The sequence below is a fragment of the Arachis stenosperma genome, chromosome 2, assembly GCF_014773155.1.
Source record: "Arachis stenosperma cultivar V10309 chromosome 2, arast.V10309.gnm1.PFL2, whole genome shotgun sequence".
In the NCBI taxonomy this organism is placed as follows: domain Eukaryota; kingdom Viridiplantae; phylum Streptophyta; class Magnoliopsida; order Fabales; family Fabaceae; genus Arachis; species Arachis stenosperma.
Genome location: NC_080378.1, coordinates 121,116,820 through 121,138,778, shown reverse-complemented (window position 1 = coordinate 121,138,778; position 21,959 = coordinate 121,116,820). Strand labels below are relative to the sequence as shown.

The following is a 21,959-nucleotide window of genomic DNA, read 5'->3' as shown; positions in this document are numbered from 1 at the left end:
CATATAAGAATGAATATAATATTTGTTCCAAAAAGAAAAAAAAAATAGGTAGCATTTAAGTTTTTCGTTCAATTCTATGCAAACTATCAAAAATATTACATTAAAATTAGTCACTAAAATTAATTATTATATATTTGTATATAAATATATATATAATTAATTTATTTTTTATGTGTATTTTATATTTTAATCTAATGATTGATTTTGGTGTACACCAATATAGAGCATAATTGAAAAATTATTTATAAAACTATTTAAAACTTTATTTTAGGTTAAAAAGAATAAATAGGGTTTAGTTAGTATTTATTATACTAGAAGTAGTGTTAAATGGAGGGATGTTCGCGGTACGGTTTAGATCGATTTTGAGTCAAAAACTAAAATAGGATATATAATTGGATGATAATTTAGAACAAACTTACTTGTAAAGAAGAATCTTTACCAAATTTACATTGAATACCAAAGTTACCAACCCTTCAACTGCGAAATTCGATATATATATATGGTTGCCATAAGGCATAAGCAGTAGTATTGTAATAAGTTGTAACAAGAAAAAGAAAAAAGTGACAATATTCTTGTATTCACTATATTCTAATTGAGAAAAACAAGGAAATCTTAGGGAGTTGAATAGGTTCTATATAAATGCACAGCTTCAACTGGCCAAAAAGTCCATCATTCGCCAAATTGTTTTGCATATTCAAGGCATATATGAAATAGGTTGGGCCAGGTTTTATAAAGCTACACGACATGGTGTCAAATCTTGCATCATATTTGCTTCTTTTTTGCATTCATCAATAAAGTAAGAAAACCACTTCAAAATAATAATAATAATAATAATAATAATAATAATAATAATAATAATAATAATAATAAGTAAGAAAACATTTATTTCCATACTTATTATTTAGCAGCCCTATCTCTCAGAAATCAGTAACTATATAATCTGAGATAAAAGTGATGACTTCATTTTTCTCGGTCTACCTGAAATTGGGAGCTTTTTAAAAATATTATTTATATATTAAAATCAGTTATTAAAATCGATTATCAATACATTTATATAAATACACATGAGATTTATTTAATTTGTTTTTAATATATATTTCTATTTTAATATGTATTTTATATTGTAACGATTTTGATATATACGTAACATAATCGTTTAAAAAAATCTATCCAATAGTTCAAAATTTTTGCTGTTAAGATTTTTTTCTAAATTTTTGCTGTTAAGATTTTTTCTAGAATGATGTAATCACTATATGCTGTAAGCCTATCTTCATTTAGGCGACCAGTAGTTATTGAATCTTTACAAATAATAATGTTGACCAAATGTGAGATATTAATTATGTTAGTTTTTCTGTGGAATCAAGAAGCAGCTAAGTGGGAATTGGGTTTAAATTTTTCTTAAAGAAGTGTATTCTTATAATAAGTCTCCTTTTAGTATTTGGAAATAGGTTTTTAAGTAATGCATGTGTTTTTTGCAAAATTTATTAATAGATTGAACAATCTATCAATAATTATTCTATCGATAAAATTGACTATTTTTTTGTAATTTATTTTTCCTAAAATAATCCTTTATAAAGAGATAGTTTTGTAAATAAATATATTATATAAAAGGAGGATGAAGATTGTAAAAGACTTAGAAAAGGGAAATTAAATCTATGACCTTCTTTTAGTTTAATGAAGTAATGCTTAACTTATCAATTTTGACTTAGATTCTATTCGAATTTAACAACGGAAAATTTATGAGACAGTTTCATTTCATCTCATGAATATCAAAAAACAGAATAGAAAAGGGAAGAGATAAGCTGACATCATTATGTATCCTGGTTCAGTTGCCTTATGCAATGCAACCTACATTCAGTTTCCACCACAACAGTGGTGAAATTTTCACTGTAGTTAAAGTATTACATACACCAATTACACGGGATTGACACAATCCTTTCACCCTCAAGTTCTAACCTAACTTGACTTGGTTATGTTAATACCTAACTCTTTGCTTTTAGTGCTTATCCAACTAAGAAAGGGATACCTCACCGATACAGGATACAAGACACAAAAATAACCTAAAGAAATCAGAAGATACTCTAGACTTTTCACTCAAGTGTATCACTCAACCTTTTATCACTCTTTGGCTTTTTCATAAGCTCTCTCTTTTAGCCTTTTACCACTCAAGAAATTACAAAAAGATATACATTGAAAATAAAATTATAATCTGTAAAACATGAAGGAGATTCATACTTTAACGGCCTATTTGCTATGTGATGAACCAGATTTGCTTGCCTTTGATTTAGTTCCTCATTTTGGCGGAATGCTCCTTTGATTAGGAAACACTGTCCAAATTGATGAACTTCTTCAGAGAGCTCTTCTCAGAACATAAACCTCAAACGTTGGTTCTCTCTCCTTGCTTCAGTATGAACAAAAATTTTCTTTTTGTATCTTCTTGTATATTGCTGAGTTGTTTTCTTCCAAGTTAATCCTCAAATTTTGTGCTACACCAACTTATCTTTTTCATTCTGTTCAATTAATCCCCAAATTAGAATTTTGAAATAAATCCCTTTTTCTTGACATAATGCCTCAGAACAGCAAAGAGGAAAAGTTTTCGATTGCAATTCCACATCTAAACCCTTGAGATACTTCTTGATCCCCAAGAAACAATCTTAGCATTTGATTCACAGCAGTGTGCTTTAGAAATGACTTTCTCCATATATCTCAAAATGAAGTAGCAAAGAGTTGGAGAAGGAGGGAAGAAAATAAGATGCATGTAAAAGGAAGTGAATCACCTTTAACCTCTGACTTAGCTTGATGTGGTTTGATTTGGGTAATTAGACCTCAACCCTTTTTGCTTAACCCTTCTTTTTCTTTCTTCTTTGGTGAATAGTTGAATAACGAAGCTTTCTCTCTCTTTTCTCTGAGTTCTGACCGAAATGAAAAAGTGAACGTTGCTTTGGAGACAACAACTTAGAGAGATCAACTTGAGAAAATTCAATTTGGAGTTGGGTTAGCTTTGATTTATTTTTCACTTAGCCCGATTGATTTTTTTGTTTATATTTGTTTGGGTTTTGACTGAAAAAGTTGCCCATAATCACAGATTCAGTTTGTTCCATGTTAGGCTGCTGCAACAATAACATTTTGGCCTGTATTACTTTAAACAAAATTATCAAAACTAATTGAATTATTAGTCCAATGAATTAATGTTTGTCATCATCAATTATATTCGTTAATTTCTTAACTCAACAAATGATAAGATAACAAAAAATAAAGCAAATGAAAATTTTTTGCACCCTTTATGTATAACAATTTTAGGGTATCCAATTACACATTATTTTTATTAAACCATAGAGTGAAAATGCAGGAGATGGAGTAAATTAAATTACAGGACATTACATTATCTTCCCCTAAAACAAAACAAATTAAAGAACATAGACAATGGGCCAATCCTTTTGTCCCTTTGCTACTGTATGTATGTCAACTGTTAGGTTAAAATAACATCAATGTATGTATGTCCATGATGAACATAATCTAGAAGATCCCGAATTTACTATCTTCCAATATCACAACATACAACATATCCACGTACTCATCATCAGCTATATATATATATTGCTCCACACACATATTATAAAATCATTAATTAATACTCATCCATGGCAGCAAAAGAAACCGCCACAATAAGTCGAAGTAATAATAATAATAATCATCAGAAACAGCAAGGAGAAGAACAAGTTTGCAATAGAAGTGCTTGCCACAACAACAATAAGTCTTTTGGGAAGAAGTGCAGGCATCTCATGAAGGAGCAAAGAGCCAAATTCTACATTCTTCGCCGATGCATAGCAATGCTTCTTTGTTCGGATGAGCGCAGTTATTAATTATTGGTATTCTAATTTTGTGTATTAGGTGCTTCTTCTCTACTTTCTTTTTTTTTATGTTATTTTAATTAATGGTAAAAAGTTTACTTGTTAATTTCATTGGATTGTAGAGGTTCATCAATTACATATATATATATATTTTCACATACATTGATGCGTGCCTTGAAATAAATATGCATAGTGAATGTATAAATTAAAGTAACTATGCCTTAGTTTAATTAGCTTTATGTATGCTCAGAAATTTTGTTAGGAATAATCACTACAACAGAAACGACTCATAGCCGTGGCCATTAGCGGCAGTTTCTTCAATCTCCACTATCTATACGTTTAGTGGCAGTTTGACAGCAATAATTTTGAGAACAGTATTTCTATATTTCGATTTGGATAAAAGTAATTAAAATAATTTTGATGGACGATTAATATAAAATAATTTTATATGTGTATTTATCAATAAAAATATTTATTTTTTATATTATTTACGTAAACAATTTTTTGAAAAAATGGATGTAATTTAAGATTAACAATTATTTTAAGATAATTTATACTATTAGCACATTCACTGCAAAAAAATTATTAAGTACTATTGAATTTATTACTATCGAAATTAATGATCGCTTTTACGGTTTTACCGACAACTTTAAACTCAATAACAACCAAATAATGCAATTTTTTAATTATTTATTAACGATTTCATCTATTATATTATTATTTTTTTTATAGCTATGGTCCATTATATTTTATCTCAATTTTTTTAACTATTTTGATTTAAAAATACTATAGACAGTTAGACAGTAGACACACCAAAAATTAATTATTATATATATTTTAATTTATTTTTAATATATGTTTTATATTCGAATAACATATATTTTATATTAATAGTTAATTTTAACGTAGACTTAAGATGATTGATTCTGATTCTCTCCAAATTCTCTGGTCATAGTTCTTGACTGCTGTTCTCTCTATCCTCCTGGGAGCTTTTGTGTACCATTTTCCCTCTTTTTCCATTTCAAGGAAAAAAAAGGGCTCCCGAAACTTTGCTAACCCAGTAACCCTATTTCATTCCCCGAACTTGTGTTAGCACTGTGATTCCAATCAAGTCAATATCTGAGTAATGAAGTCCTACCACTGCCTTCATTCATGGCTTTATCTTATATAAGTCCAAATTGAAACTTACTATTTATAGATGGAAAGCCAAGAGAGATCACAGTGCATTTCCCCGTGAAAAAAATAGGACACTACTCATTTGAATTATTTTCCAGATTTTTATCATGTTTTCTCCTGTAATAAATACACAACCATGTTATGAAAAAAAAAAAAAAAAGCCTTATAGTAACATGACTACTATTGAATGTATAAATAAACAAATTTACTTTTATTGAAGAGGAAAAACAAAAGAAAGAAATCATAGATATAGCCATTATATATTACTAGTGTATTTATTCGTAACAATATTATAAATCTTTTAAAATTATATTGACTTTGTTTTATTAGTAACAATATTATAAATTTTTTAAAATTATATTGATTTTGTTTTAATATTATAGATTATGACATAAAAAATTTATAAAATTAAACTATTTTATAAAAAATTCGTATGGGATAAAAATTGCTGTCGATTTAAAATACTAAGATCTGTGTAGATAAAAAAATTAAATAATAAAATTTTTAGTTATTATTTTTAAGATTTTAATTTTTAATAATAATTAATTTAATATTCATTATCTAAAATTTAAAAGAATTTAACGTGTATATATTTATATTTGATTAGGTATTAAGTGTATAGCACAAATAAAAATAATTAATTTGCATGTTTGTTATTTAAAAAAAAAATTCTCCTTATATATAAAAATATAATTAGATATTAGTATAAAAAATTTATATTGCTTGTTATATAAAATTAACTCAAAATTAATTTTTTTAAACAATTGAATCTGGATTCTAATTATTAATGACAATATTAGTATTCTTTTCAAGTTATATGTAATAAATATTTGAAGGATGAGAAGTGAAAATATAAATTAAAAAGATAAGTGATAAAAAATTAAAATAAAATTTATTCTAATATCTTTTAATATTTTTTTTAAAACAAAAAGGTTGAGAGACAAAGAATGAGAGAGAAAAGAGACAGAAAGATAAAGAAAGAGAGCGAGAGTTTATTAATTTTAGAGGAAAAGATTTAATTTTAATTGTAATGAAAGAATATTTCGTTAAACATTTTGCTTTGTCAAAATAGTAATATAAAATATAAATTAGTGTGAAAATGCTAGAGAGAAATAGAGAAGAAAATAAAGGTAGATAAGAGGATGGAAAAAGGAAATTTATTAATTTAAAAGAAAATATTATATTTTAATCTTAATAAAAGAGTGTTATGTGATATCGTTTAGTTGTTAAATTAATAATATAATATAATTATATTTCAATTTAAATTTTAATATTTTAATTACAATTGGAGAATGTCATGTTATATATTTTGATTGTCAAATTTATAATTAGTCGTCGATAATAATAATATATAAGAGAGATAGAATATGTGAAGAAATAAAAAAAATATATGAGAAAAAAAGAAAGAAGGGGAGAAAACCTTTTAATTTAATTTGATTTCAATTATAACAAAGAATAACATATAGTATATTTTAGCTTTAAAATTAACAATATATAATAGATATTTATAAATTAATTTAATAGTTTGTAATAAATTTTTTATAAAGATAATAATTGAAAATTTAGTAGATGATTTAACATATTTTATTAAAATCATCATATGACCATTTTCGATTATCAATTTTATACGAAAAAATCGCATTAGAGTTCTCACTTAGTAAATAATTAATTAAACATTACTATTTTACAAACATATAAAGATATATATAATAAAATTTGATTAACAATGGACTAACAAACAATAAATTAACCTATTAAATGCAATTTTGGAAACTACATCACTACCTTCAAACTTTTAGAACAAAAAAATGTATGCTTACGATTTTAAAAATCAAATGAAATGTGCATGTACTCGATCCAACTATTATTGTTTAGTCACTTTTATAGAAATCCATCACAATGTCATTGTGCTAAAAAAGTATCAGACAATAACAGGTCTCAAATGTAATTATATATTATTTTTTCTTGAAGATACAACCCATTCATCATTAACTTTTCACTTTCTTTTTTGAATTAAAAATGGTTTTTTCCCCTGCAAGAACTTTTTGTATCAGACATTTTTTATGGTGTTTATGAAATCGTACTAAACATCTTAATAAGCTAAACATTTTAAAATAAATTTAATTTCGATGGATTGATAGAGTTATACAATTGTGTGTATTTTATACAATTGTGTACTTATATAATCGTTGTTTTAGATATTACACGATTAATGTAAAAGATAATTATTTTTTATTAATGTGATGTTATGTAATTAAAAATACGTACGTGTATACTGATAATACATTAAAATCAAATTCTTTTAAAATACAACAACAATAAAACCTTGACCTTATTAGGTGGGATCAGCTACATGAATCAAGTGATTCTATTGAACTCTATTATGTATCATGTTTACAGAAAAACTGTTTATATGTAGATTTCGTTTGATCATCTCATGGATAGTCTTTTTAGTCTTCTTCTGCCTTTCACCCTTTGTATTCTGTCGGTCTTTTTCTCATATGTCCAAACTACTTGAGACGCGATTCTACCATATTTTTCACAATGAGTGCTACTCCAACTCTTTTCCTTATATTTTCGTTCCTTATTTTATCCAATCGCGTATGACCACTTATCCATATCTCTGCCACACTTAGCTTATGTCCGTGCTCCCCTTTGACCGCCCAACACTCCGTACCATAAAACATAGCCAATCTTATAGTAGTGAGATAGAATTTACCTTTAAGTTTTAAAGACACTTTTTATCGCATATAAAATCAGATGCACTCCGCCATTTTGACCAACCTGCTTGGATCCAAATTCTTTTAAAATATTTGTCTCAGAATAATATTTTGTATAATTAAACAAACAGAAAGGGTGCAATGCTAATTAACATGACCAACTATTGATGATTAGGAGTGTTTTGTTGCAACTTCGAAGCATCAAACAAAACCTCACCATCAAGTTGGAATTGACTGAAATTTAATATGTGAATCCACACAGAAACAGTAACTAATGGACTTGGTCACACAATGACCACAACTTTGAATAAATAAAAACAGTAGCTTAGGTTTCCTTGTTCATTCGTACGTTGGCAGGACTCATCGATAATCCATTATCACATGCATGCTTGGTCGTCACAATAACAATGCTACATTTATTTTCAATAATTAAATTAAATACTCTATCAACAAAGTTTAAAGGTTTTAATTAGTTCGTTGTGTTGCATTATATATGCATCTATATATACCGTTAGACTTTTAGCCATTTTAATTTCTAACTATATATAAAGTGTAAAAAACAACTAACCTATCAATCAATATATATAAGAAAGATAGTGTTATTGATGAGACCAATACTTTTGTTGTTTTCTTAAATAATTTGCGTTCAAATCGATAGAAAGTGGAGCTTTTATATTGGTTGTCACATATTGAAAGTGAACTTGAATTTCACCCTCGTAAAGTGGTCAATAATGTGGTTAGCTATATAAAGTTCAAGAAATCAGAATAGATGTGATGGAAAGTTTGTGATTGATGAGAAACGTGTACAAGGTGATTAACAACTTTAATTTGCTGATTTTAAGCCACAAAATAGAGAGTAAGGTGGTGTTTCATTGTTTATCATACATCTAAGATCTAACTAATCTAGTGTTTATTTGCGATAGAGAAAATTGAATAAGGGGGACAAAAATGAAAATTACAGTCTAATCAAGCTTGAAAGTTTGTTTATATGACATGGTTGAAAGATAGAATTTCATCACCAACATTTTTTAGCCACCAGAAAATAAACCCTAAACCTAAAAGTGATTATGTCCATGTAATATGCATGACAATGATCTTTTTTAATTGTTTTCGATTCTCAAATAATTTCCCCTTCCTAGCTCCCTGATAAGATACAACTTTTATTCATCATCACACGTTGAAAGCAAAACTGTTTCTCTGAATATCATCTTAGTCATCACCCACCATGAAATTTCAATGGATTTTTTTTAATAAAAAAGGGAATCTAATAATGCACTTAAAATAATGGACAATATAAATATGAATTGGTATATGTTAATATTGTGTTAGTGATAGATACACGTACATATTATATACCTTATTCATTAGATTAGACATATATAATATTAGTACTATAATATAAAAAAAATGAAGGAAAAAAAAGTACATTAAAGATTAAGAGAAAGCACAGTAAAGCATAGGGAGCCATGAGTGAGATATGGAGGTCTCTCTCTATAAAGTAGCAGCAAGCCGACAGAGAGAATCGAAATGATATAAGGAAGGGAATTTTTTTTATTAATACGACAGAGAATTATTACGAAATTCTATTTTTTTACAAAAAATTAAAATTATTAAATAAGTACATATAAATAATTATATATATATGAAAAAAATGATTAAATGATCATTATTCATATATAGTACATTAACTTCTTTAAACTAAATGTTTTGAAGTTATATATTTGATTTATATATACATTAGCCACATTATTATTACGAAGCTAATAGGATTATCTGAAAGATAAAAGAGATTACTACTTGTACGTATTGAAACAAAAAAAAGACATTATGAATAGGAGTTGTGTGTAAAATAAGAAGGTAATCGTAATATGAATGAAGAAAAGTTAATGGTAATTACATTTTATACCAATTTTTTAAATTGCAGCTACGTCAATTACTGATTATTAATAAGGTTAAAATGAAAATATGAAAAATTGAACACCATTCTCTCTGTATTCTCTTTATATATTGTTATAGATTAAGCAACATCACAACCTATTATCTGCGCTCCGAAGATATAGAAACTAAAAAAATAACGATACACACTGAATGTTTTTCCAAATTTAGCTTAGAATGTTGAAAATAAGATGATTCCCTATAAGGTGGATATAACTGTCGGCATAACGTCAAAAGTGTCTCATGTTGAAGGACAAGAGTGCATATCTGGGATATCCTGCAATAGCATATCCAATCCAAGGTCATATTTATAAATTAAAGTAATCTAATAAAATAAAAATTACAGGCAAATACATATATCTTTAGACATTTCGTGGTTATGATAATTAGGTTTAGGAAGGGAGCCAGGACCGTACCCCATGGCCCCATTGGAATAGAAAAGCAAAGGTTCAAATCATGTGTATATAGTATAGTATATACCCCTACAATGTATTTGTCTTTACTCTTTACCATATATAGCACCATGTGAATTTGGATCAGATACACTCAAATAAGATTATTTCACATGATTTGATTTATTTCACCCTACTCTTCACATATATGGCTATGTACTTTGGCACCTTCCTCATGAGGTAAAAATTTCTGGAACACAATCAAAATCACCCAACTTTAACTGCTTTTCTTTTATTTCTTTTGCTCAGGAACTGCTTTTTCTGAATTTTGCTTTCATACATCATTTCTTAAATTTTGGCGCCATGCCTCATTTTAGGTGGATTAATCAGCGTTAAAACTTAATAACTCTACTAAATTTTTGTGAGGTTTTCAGCCCAAGATCAACTACCAAAAATTTGGCCCAAACATTTTCAAATGCATTAAGGTTTAGATCATTTTTGGAGCCCATGAGAGATATCTTTTTTTTTAAGCAACGGCCCATTGGAAAAAAAAATTAGAACTTCTAGGGAGCAAACGACGTCGTAGAGGGCCACTATAAAAGGTGGTGACACAGTAGAGGATAAGAAGAGTGTGGAGTGGTGGTTGAAAGAGAGAGAGAAAGAAGAAGAAGATGGAGAAGTATTTCGGAAAAGCGTATCGTGGAGACCCAGGTGTGCCACACGCTGAGCCTGAGAGGTTCGTCAACATTTGGATCGGAGCCGCCGCTTTCGCGGTTCTCACTTACTTCAATCCCTACGTGTGGCAGCTCAGCTACACCTTCAAGTACCTCTCTTTCTCACTCCCCTTCTATTCCTTCAACAAAAAAGTTTAGGGTTTAGGCTATGTAATCATTGAGAAATCGGCTAGTGTTCACTTCACTGTAGTTTTTTTTTTTTGTTCAAGTTGGTTTTTTTTTGTTTTGTTTCGCTGATTGTTGATTGGGTCGTCTGTTATGTGCTTGTAGAAATGCTGCAATGAACTCATAATGCACAAAATTGATCTCTTTCTATTTTTCGGTGTGGTTATATATTCGTATAGTTATGTGTATGTGCTGATGCATTTGTTTGAAGTATTCAGTTTTTTTTTTTTTTTTTTTTTTTTTTTGGCATTTCAATTCTCGTAAGTGCATGAACATAAGGTGGAGGATGATGGGAGAGGTCTCGAACTTGGCTGCCTGTTCAATAGGCTTCAGTTTTTACTCTATTTCGGGTTTTTCGAATATGCCAACAAATGAAGAATTCATATATTTCAAAAGGTGGAAGTGTAAACTAGGAGTGTAATGTAGGTTACTACTATTTCAACAATGAACACATTTAAATCTAAACGAAAAAGGAAAGGAGATATTTCTTCACGTTATGCAGATACAAACAATCATTCTGTGGGTGAGAGAATGTGTTGGTTCAAGATTGATGTCTTGCATTCTTCTTGCCTTCTTGGCTTGTTTTCTTATCCATTGTCCTGCTAATGAAAATATTGAGTTAATTTGTTTATCCAATTCCATCTATTTTTTAATTATCGGTTCGTGATTTGCTTTTTGCTGCTTCCTTTTGCATCAATTTGTTTGCGGAAATTAGACTAAGATCCTCTAATGTGCAGCTTTCATGATAAGGCAATGTTATACGAGCAGTACCATTGGAAAAGGGCAAAGAAGAAGGGTCAGCGCTATGAATTCCTGGTATGCCACTTTGCTTTCTTTTCTAGATGCAATTTTTCGGGAGATTTATCGCCCAACAGAGCTGATAATTTGTGCTAATGGTTTGTGAAAATCTAACCTTAATTCTTACGAAAACATGTGTGGTTTGCAGTGGAACAAGACCTGGGACAAGGAACACCGAGATGCATACTATTACAACTGGCCTATTTACTTTCCTTAGATCCTGTCCGTATTTGTTTCTTCTTGCTGGGATTGTCTTATATTTACTGTGCTTGTGAAACTTGGAGGAAACTGGCACTCCTTTCCCTTTCCCTTTCCCTTGCATGCAATCTGGAATATGAATTACATTTTATGTTTGACCTGAATCAAATACCGGAAATGTTGCTTGAGATACATCTTTCTGAGTACCAAACAATTCGAATCTCAGCATTTGAGATTGAAGTTTGAAGTAATGGCTTAGGCAGTTGATAAAATTTCTAATGATGGAATGAAAATGAGTTTGACTTCTAGGAAGAGTAACCCTTTTTGATAGTGAGATTACACGATTTTTATGTAGAAGTTTATCAAAATTTATATACGGGTTTTGTTTATGAATATATTGTCCTACAAAAAAAAATAAGTTAGCACCATTTCTGTGTCTATAATGTATTGCAAATACAAAATAATACTTTATTTGATGTGGATTAGTCTACCCTAAATTTGAAAGTGGAGTTGAGTTTCCACATAACTATTAGAACCAAAAGATATAAAAAGTTTAAGGAATAAGTGTTTATTTTTTGGACTGGGCAAGTTAATTAAACAAGCCCACAATAGGTAACACCATGCTGACGAATGTTGTACTCACTTTTCAAGCCCAAATAGTAAAGTTCAGAGCCCAAAACAAAGGGGTGATGATCAGAACTCTCAACCACCACAACGAACCCATTTATATGTTCCAAGAGGAGAGCGTAAAGCAAGAAAGAAGTATGATGATGGCTCGTTATCTAACTCAGATTGCATCGTTATCACCATCATCATCTTCGTCTCTGACTTGCTCATCATCAAATACGTCTCGTCCTTTCCGAACACCACACTTACAACAACCACCTAAGACGCTGTCGTGTCACCTCTCTTCATCTCACAACAACAACAACAACATTATCACTTCCAAGCCTCTTCACTTTGCTCTCTCAGCTGCACTTTCACTCGGTTTCTTCTTCGGAGGTAATTATTTAACTTAATTCCTTCTCATATCTTCGATTTTTGTTTGGTTCTCAATTGTCATGTATGCAGGGATTGGAGCTGCAGAGGGAGCAAAAGTTGGAGTAAACAAGCCGGAACTGCTTCCTAAAGACTTCACTACCATCATTGATGTTGCCGGCTTCCTCTCCGACGGACAGGTACCTCTCTCTCTAACCTTTTCTTATTTCACTGTTGAATTAGTTATGCAATGTTGTTAATTTCTATCCGATGATTAGTTTAGTAGCTGACTTTTGGTATACACGTAGCATGGTTGTTAATTTTGATGTATATCAAATTAATGAAGAACTCTTACACAGCAAGAAAGCTATGATGAACACTCTTGATTTGAGAAAGAAAGCCAAGAGAAACCGAAATTTTGTATTATAAATATTAGGTTTAATTACTCTCTTGGTCCCTATAGTTTCGCGAAATTTTTAATTAGGTCCCGATACTTTTTTTTCCTTTTAATTGGGTTCCTGCACCAATTTTTTTTTCTTTTCAATTAGGTCCCTCTTAATAGTAATTGGTTTAATTATATAGATATCCAATTAAGAAAAAAAATTGGTACAAGGACTCAAATAAAAGAAAAAAAAAAGTATAGGGATCCTATTAAAAATAAAATTTGGTATAAGGACTCAATTAAAAAGAAAAAAAATATAAGGACCTAATTGAAAATTTTGCGAAACTTTAGAGATTAACAGAGTAATTAAACCTAAATATTACTCATAAGACTTGAAAATTTTACAATAGAATGAACGACCTACCTAAGTCTCTTTACATCACTAATATTTATACTCTATTCATTATGCTAACTACCTAACTGCCACTGATTTTCATTTCTGAGTTTTCTGTTAAAGCAGTTATGTGTGCTGAACCACTACACTTCACAATATGATGATATGTTGAATTGTTGTGTTACATTTGCAGGAGAAAAGGCTGGCGCAAGAGATTGCTGATCTTGAAAATGAAACCGGATACAAATTGAGAGTGTTGGCCCAAAATTACCCCGATACCCCTGGATTGGCCATTAAAGATTTCTGGCAAGTTGATGACAGAACAGTTGTCTTTGTTGCTGATCCCACCTTTGGTAAGATTAAGATACTTTCCTCTTTTGAAGACTAATTAAACTGTTTAAACAAAACGTGATGATGCGGTTTCTGTTGATTAGGAAACATATTGAACTTCAATGTTGGAGCTTCGGTTGATTTGGACATTCCACGCAGTTTTTGGAGCCGCTTGGCAGGGAAGTACGGTAACATTTTCTATTGGAAAGAAAAGGTACACTCTGCTTTTAAATTTTTGCTTAATTATATTATCTCACTTTTAAAGATCATTGAAGATTTAATTACCATATATATATATATATATATGTTGAAACAGGGTGAAGATGCATCTATTGAAGCAGCAGTTATGGCAATATCTAATTGCTTGAGAGAACCGGTTGGGCCTAATAATTGCTCTGAGGTCAAATAATGATTTTATTTTGTGATCCTTTTAATTTGGTTGTATAGACCATAGTCTATAGAGTATGAACTAACATGTATAGAGTATAAATATATGTACTTAGTATGTACTAATGTCATGATTCATTGCTTGTTTATCCTAATTAACCTTAGTTCTTTTTTATGTGCTGAAATTCCTGAAATCAACATCATTATTTTGGTAATGGCAATGACCATAACAAATGTCTCTCTTGATTTAATTTGCTGCCACCACTATAGTATGACATTGCAATTCTTTTGTTATTACACATATTGAATAACAAAAATACTATTTTAATATAGGATAAAATATACTTTTTGTCTCTGAAGTTTGGCAAAGGTTTCAAAAATACTCTTAAGTTTTATTCTGTTTCAATTTTGTCCCAAAAGTTTTTTATTTGCATCAAATATATGCTCGACGGCTAAATTTTCAAAAAAATTAAGACCAATATAACAATAATGCATGAAAATTATGCTTGATTTGCTTGTTTTGAGAATTGTTCTTATGAAATTGTTGTTGAATTGGTCTTAAGTTTTTTTAAAAATTAGCCGTTAGGAGTATATTTGATACAAATCGAAAACTTTTGAAACAAAATAAAATTTAGAGGTATTTTTAAAACTTTTGTCAAACTTTAGAGACAAAAAATATACTTTAACCTTTAATATATATTTTCATGTGTAGTTTATACTAGTAGTTAATTTTAATAATTAATTTTAATTATATCTAATATGGTGGATTTAATAAATATACTAGTAGATTGATAAAATTGAGTTTGATAACCACCACTTTTAAGTCTCTCTAAATAAAAGTAAAAGTTTGAGTTCGATGAACTATTTAATTGAGGAGAATGAGGTAAAAGTTATCAACATTTACTCTTTTAGTTGAACTAATGTATCTGTTTATCTTATTTTGTTTGAATAAAACGATAATAATATCGAATTTTGTTGTAAAAAAAGTAAAAATTCTCTTTCCAAATAGATCGAAGTGGCCAAAAATTTTAAATTGTAACAAAAAAAAGCTCTTAAATTACCATTAAAGTCAAAGCGAAAGTAAAAAGAATTTATATGAGATTTTTGAAGTATAAATTTGCTTTTGATTAGCTAAAAATGAGGGGATTTTATAATTCATCGAATAAAAAATCAATAAAAGATTTTTCTTTGGAAATATACAAGCCGAACTCATAAAAAATCATCAAAGAACTTTAATTACCTTGAATTTACAAAGTAAAATATCGGGAATGGATGTTTTTAATTTTTTTTAATAATTGAGGGAGTAAAGTGTAATCTCTTACCATTAATTTTTTAAGTGGAATCAATAATAAATATGAGAGAGAAAACAATGAAAAGTTAGAGATCACACTTTACACTCTTAAATTTTTTTAACAATTGAAATGATCCATTCCCAAAATATTAAATTCCTAGATGTGATGATGAGCTCTATTGCTAACAAGATCTCTAAAGAGTATGCAAAGAAGAAAAATAATATGATATACATCTTTATTAATAATAGCCATAAAAATTGATACAACTAACGAAACATCTAAATTATTCCATGCTGCACCAAAAGGCTTCTTAATTAGCCTTAGTATATATAATATAAAATATACATACATAAACTATAAACTATATATCACTATAGCTAGTAGCTTTTTATAACACATACATACATAAGGATGGTATATTATTTCATCAGCACCTTTGGTGCCCTAGCTACTAATAATAACCATTTTTTTCTTCTTCTTTTTTAACATATAATAATTAAGAAAAGCTTAATTAACTCTGGAAAAGAAAAACAGAAGACACATAAAACTAGATAGTGAATATTATGACCTACTCAACCTTCTTTCATTGCCACCATCCAAAATCTTTTGGAGTTCATGAGGCCTGCAAGGGACAGAAAGAGCTCCCTTCTGTCTGAAACCATATTCTTGCTGAGCTTGATCAAGCAGCAACTTGAATTCAGGATCATTCAGGTAATCCAACTCAATACTGAACCTCTTTTTCTCTCTACCCTTTTCAGCAACAACAGTTAAGTACCCTTCCCTAGTATTATTGTTATTATTATTATTACTAGTAATAGTGGTAATAACATCTTCATCATCATCACTAATGTAACTTAGTGATTTAGCCCTTCTGTGATGCACCAAGTTTGAGATACCCCTTTTCACCTTTCCAAGATAGTAGGACTTAGCCATAATATAATAATCTTCAAGTAATAATCTTTCTAATGTGTATGTATGTTATGCTATTGGGGAGAGTAGTTAGGGTTTTTATAGTATAAGAAGATTGAAGAGAATAATGAAATAGAACCACAAGAAATTTCTTAGGGGGTGGCAAGTGGCTGGGGGTGCCTAATTCATGAATATGGATTTGTCAATTTTCTTTGTTGAATTGCTTCCCATTGAAACGCGCTAAGCAATAAGTTGAGGGAGTAAAGGGACCATAGTAATTTCATGATAGATATGTCACAAAGTGTGTGTCTCACACTCATCACTATGCTACTGTATAAATATATAAATGTCTCAATGTATGGTTTTTTTCCTTATCATTTTAGATATATGTGGGGGCGTATGGATAAATAATATAATATACAAATACAGTTGGAAATTTCAGTTACTGTGATGATAAACCCCATACAACAACAACAACAACAACAACAAAGTCTTGTCCCACTAAGTAAAGTCGGTTACATGAATCAAACGATGTCATTGTACTCTATCATGTATCATGTCTACAGAGAAATCGTTTACATATAGATCTCGTTTGACCACCTCATGGATGGTATTCTTAGGTCTTCCTCTGCTTTTCACCATTTGTCCATCTTTCATCTCATCCACCCTCATGACTGGGTATTCTGTCGGTCTTCTTCTCACATGTCCAAACCACCTGAAATGCGATTCAACCATCTTTTTCACAAAGGGTGCTACTCCAACTCTCTCCCTTATATCTTCGTTCCTTATTTTATCCAATCGCGTATAACCACTCATCCATCTCAACATCTTCATCTCTGCCACACTCAGCTTATGTTCGTGCTCCCCTTTGACCGCCCAACACTCCATACCATAAAGCATAGCCGGTCTTATAGCAGTGAGATAGAATTTACCTTTAAGTTTTAAAGGCACTTTTTTGTCGCATATAAAACCAGATGCACTCCGCCATTTTGACCAACATGCCTGGATCCTATAATTTATATCTTGTTCAATCTCTCCATTATCCTGTATAATACACCCAAAATACTTAAAACTTTTAACTTTTGGTAGAATATTTTTTCCAATCTTCACCTCTATATTAGGGTTTTCCCTTCTCATACTGAGCTTACATTCCATATATTCTATCTTGCTACGGCTTATGCGCAGATCATACACTTCTAGAGCTTTCCTCCATAAGTCCAACTTCTTCTTTAGGTCTTTCCTTAACTCTCTCATAAGGACGATATCATCGACAAAAAGCATGCACCATGGCACAGGCTCTTGGATGTGCTCTGTGAGTACTTCCAAGACTAATGTGAAAAGATAAGGGCTTAAGGATGATCCCTGCTGCAATCCTATACCAATAGGAAATTCCTCTGTCACACCACCTTGAGTCTTCACACTAGTTGTGGATGGCCCCATCATACATGTCTTTAATTGCACGAATATATGCGATCCTTATTCTCCTCTTTTCTAAAACCTTCCATATAAGACCTCCTTTGGCACCCTATCGTACGCTTTTTCCAAATCATAGATCCCTTTTATTACTACGATATCTCTCCATCATCCTTCTTAACAGGTATATCGCTTTGGTTGTGGATCTGCCTAGCATAAATCCAAATTGATTCTCTGTTACTTGTGTCTCTTTTCTCAACTTCCATTCTATCACCATTTCCCATAACTTCATGGTATGGCTTATGAGTTTGATCCCCTTATAATTTTTGCAACTTTTATATCCCTCTTATTCTTGTAGATAGGTACCAATGTGCTTTTTCTCCACTCATTAGACATCTTCTTTGACCTTAAAATCTCATTAAAATGCTTAGTTAACCAGTTGATGCCTTTTCCTTCAAGGCCCTTCCAAACCTCAATCAGGATATTATTAGGTCTTACTACCCTGCTATTTTTCATCTGCTTTAGAGCCTCTTTTACCTCGAAGTCTCGAACCCTTCGATAGTAGTCAAAGTTTTGATCTTCTTCCCTTGTGCATAATCGACCAAGGCTCAGAAGAGTCTTCTGTCCTTCATTAAATAACTCGTAGAAGTAGCTCTTCTACCTTTCATTAATGTTCTCTTCTTGAGACAGTACCTCTCCATCCGTATCCTTTATGCACTTAACCTTATCCAAATATCTCGTTCTTCTTTTACGGTTCTTTGTGATTTTATAAATACTTTTTTCTCCTTCTTTCGTACCCAAAGACTGATAAAAACCTTTATATACTCTTATTCTTATCTCACTTACAGCCACTTTTATCTCTTTCTTAGCCGCCTTATACTCTTCCACCTTTCATAAACCCAATGAATTAAGCTAATTCTTTTGTGTTAACATATGAGAGACAAGAATGCACTACTCACATCAACTTGTTATTGCTTGTCTATCCGTTGAATTTAATTAATAAAGAAAAAAGTCTTTCACTAGTTGTTTCATCGTGTAAGTCAACTAAAATTCCAAACATTAACGTGTGGTTTCTAGTTGTTTTTTCATGTGTGTTGCTTAATATATACCACAATGTTTTATTAGGCTAAGTGCCTGTGATCAATAAAGACTTGTTAATGTTCATAAGATTAAAATAAGTTATTATATATTTATAAATAAATATATTTATAATTTAATTTATAAAAAAATTAAAAAAATAGTAGAATTTATTATTAAAAATGTAGATTAAAAATATATTATTAAATTATTATATTAAAAAATTGAGTTAATAATTAAAAATACAGTCTAAAATAATAAATTCTGATAATTGTATATTTTTAAATTTATTTTTAATATATATTTTATATTTTAATATATATTATATTCTAATCGCTTATTATTTTAGCGTACATCATGGTGGTTATATTATATTTGGTTGGCTACTTGGCGTGATTATACTTAGTTGGTCACTGAAATTGTTTAAGACGATGGTATGAAAGATTGTTGTCTTGTATTAATTTGGAGTCATGCATGTACTCTTTACTCTTTTTTTTTTCCTTTGACTAAGTTAACCATTAATTTTTAGGCCAATTTTATAGTGTTTATTATTTATTATTTAATTTTTGTTTAATTTATTTTTTATAATAATTTTTAAATATTTTAAATTTATTTTTTAATATATTTTAAATTAAATACCACATTTTAAACATCATAACAATAATCTATTTTTTAACTATAAAAAAAAATCATGGTTACTGACAATGTACCAACGCATCACTGGTAATTAATAATGCATAAAATAAAATTTAGTTTAATTAATGTGATATTTAATGATTATATGTCTGAAAACTTAAATTAAGAAAACGTATATCTTTTAAGTTTTAAATAACTTTCTCTTTTTAGGTTTATTTAAATTTTATATAGTTTTATTTTATTTTATTTTATTTGCCTTATACTGTTTTTTTATTTTTAAAATTTATTAAAAATTAAACTCTAAACTTTTTAGATATAGAATTTAAAGTCTTAAGCTAAAAAAATAGATATATGAATAATTATATCTCTAATAATATCAATAAAAAATTATAAAAAAAATGATTTAAGTCACATTAATATGTTTTTAAGGACAAAATGAAATAATTTTAAATTTTTTAAAAATGAAATTACTTTGTGAGTATTTTTTTAGATATCAATTCGACCATTATTCCTTGTTTCTCTTTACATATATAACTGCATTCAAGGCAGTAATAATGTAACTCATATTTTTAGATAAATTTCTCCATGATTTGTCAAATATCAAAATCAATGCATACCAGAAAAAAACTATTGCTTATAAAACTATTTATCTGATCCGATCTATTACAGTCACATCTTTCAATGCATGATCTGACTGATCATATGATTTGAATATTCATTAAACAATATAAAATTCTAAACCGAGTGTGGAACTTTCTTATCACAAAACCTGTTAGGTAAGATTTTTATTTCATAATTTAGAAGTGATGTCTAGTGAGGACAAAAGTGTCGGTATATCAAGTATCAAGTGTGTAAATCGTGTTCACCTATCAGATAATAACTTTTATTAGTTCTTGTTACTGCATTTTATTTTCATCCCATTACACCAAATCTACTGAGTTTCTTCTGTTTTATTTCTTGTTTCTCCTGAGGAAAAAACCTCGACAGAAAACAAATAAATAAGAGTAATACTCAGTCCACATAATGTTATGGTGTCTATTATTTTTATCTAAATTATTAATTACTAAAAAGTAAATAAATAATATTTAATAAATTTTATATAATTTATTTTTTATTTTAAATATTTTATTTTTTATTTAAAAAAAAATCAGACAATTTAAACACTGTAACAAAAACAAAAACATCATAAATAGAACTCACCTTCATATAAAATCATTTTTCTACGTGAATGTTTGCATAAATTTTTATATAAGTCTTTTTATTTTATGTTGATTTAAAAAAAAAAACAAGAATCGAACTCTAATATTTTCAATTATAAAAGCTTTAATATTATATTATTAAAATTATTTTTTTAAAAGTTTAATAGTTTAATTTTGATGTACTATATCAGTGTAAATCATTTTATACAATCGTATAATCACATTTAATTTTTTAGATAATTATTATATAAAAAATAGTTATTTTTATTAATATAATATTACGTAATTATTAGATGTATATATAAAACTATTTTACATTACTGTGCATCAAAATTAAATTTAAAGTTTAAACTGCTAAAAAAATACACATAAAAAATTACGGCTGTAACAAATTTATGACAATTTTTTTAGCTAAGTTTACATTTTTGACAAAATCATCCTTGAAATAATTAACTAAAAATCTTATTCTTACAATGACATTTAATTTGCCAAGTTTGAAATAATCCACTTCATCAGACTTTGACATATACTGAAAATTGATGAGAGTATGATGAGTATCTAAAGAATAATAATTGAATATCTGAAACTAACCATGCATATAGACAAGATTATATATTAAAAATCCATATTAATTATTATATCTAGGGCAAGAAATAATATATATTGCCGTGTAAATTCTTCATGAACTGTACCTATCAATATTGTTTCATTGTTCTAATCAATTTAGCTTAGTTTCTTGGATATTGCCACATGATATTGCTATATATCTATATGTAAATGGATATATATGTACATGACTATATCCATCGATGTGCTATTATTTAAAACCTCTCATTATCTTGAATATATGGAATGCATGGAATCAACCTAGCAAGTAATTGCAATATTATTGGTGCATATATAACTGAATATATAAATTGGTTCCCCGGCCTAAGAGTGGCTTCAATTTTAACACAAACTAATGAATCTTTTTTTTTTCATCTGCATACACTT

The 21,959-nt window shown here is 29.0% G+C and overlaps 3 protein-coding genes across 3 annotated transcripts; 2 read left to right on the top strand and 1 right to left on the bottom strand.

Moving 5' to 3' along the window:
• The first annotated feature begins 10,705 nt into the window (after positions 1-10,705).
• LOC130959506 (uncharacterized) lies at positions 10,706-12,161 on the top strand. The gene is made up of 3 exons (XM_057885298.1): positions 10,706-10,897; positions 11,711-11,789; positions 11,920-12,161. Exons 1-3 carry the CDS (start codon positions 10,746-10,748, stop codon positions 11,986-11,988), a joined length of 300 nt encoding a protein of 99 aa, XP_057741281.1. The 5' UTR covers positions 10,706-10,745; the 3' UTR covers positions 11,989-12,161.
• Positions 12,162-12,393: 232 nt separating this feature from the next.
• On the top strand, positions 12,394-14,646 carry LOC130959490 (thylakoid lumenal 15.0 kDa protein 2, chloroplastic). The gene is made up of 5 exons (XM_057885297.1): positions 12,394-12,971; positions 13,041-13,147; positions 13,917-14,076; positions 14,158-14,267; positions 14,370-14,646. Exons 1-5 carry the CDS (start codon positions 12,590-12,592, stop codon positions 14,460-14,462), a joined length of 852 nt encoding a protein of 283 aa, XP_057741280.1. The 5' UTR covers positions 12,394-12,589; the 3' UTR covers positions 14,463-14,646.
• A 1,647-nt stretch (positions 14,647-16,293) lies between these two features.
• On the bottom strand, positions 16,294-16,665 carry LOC130963653 (auxin-induced protein X15-like). The gene has a single exon (XM_057889756.1). It carries the CDS (start codon positions 16,663-16,665, stop codon positions 16,294-16,296), a length of 372 nt encoding a protein of 123 aa, XP_057745739.1.
• Between the last annotated feature and the right edge of the window lie 5,294 nt (positions 16,666-21,959).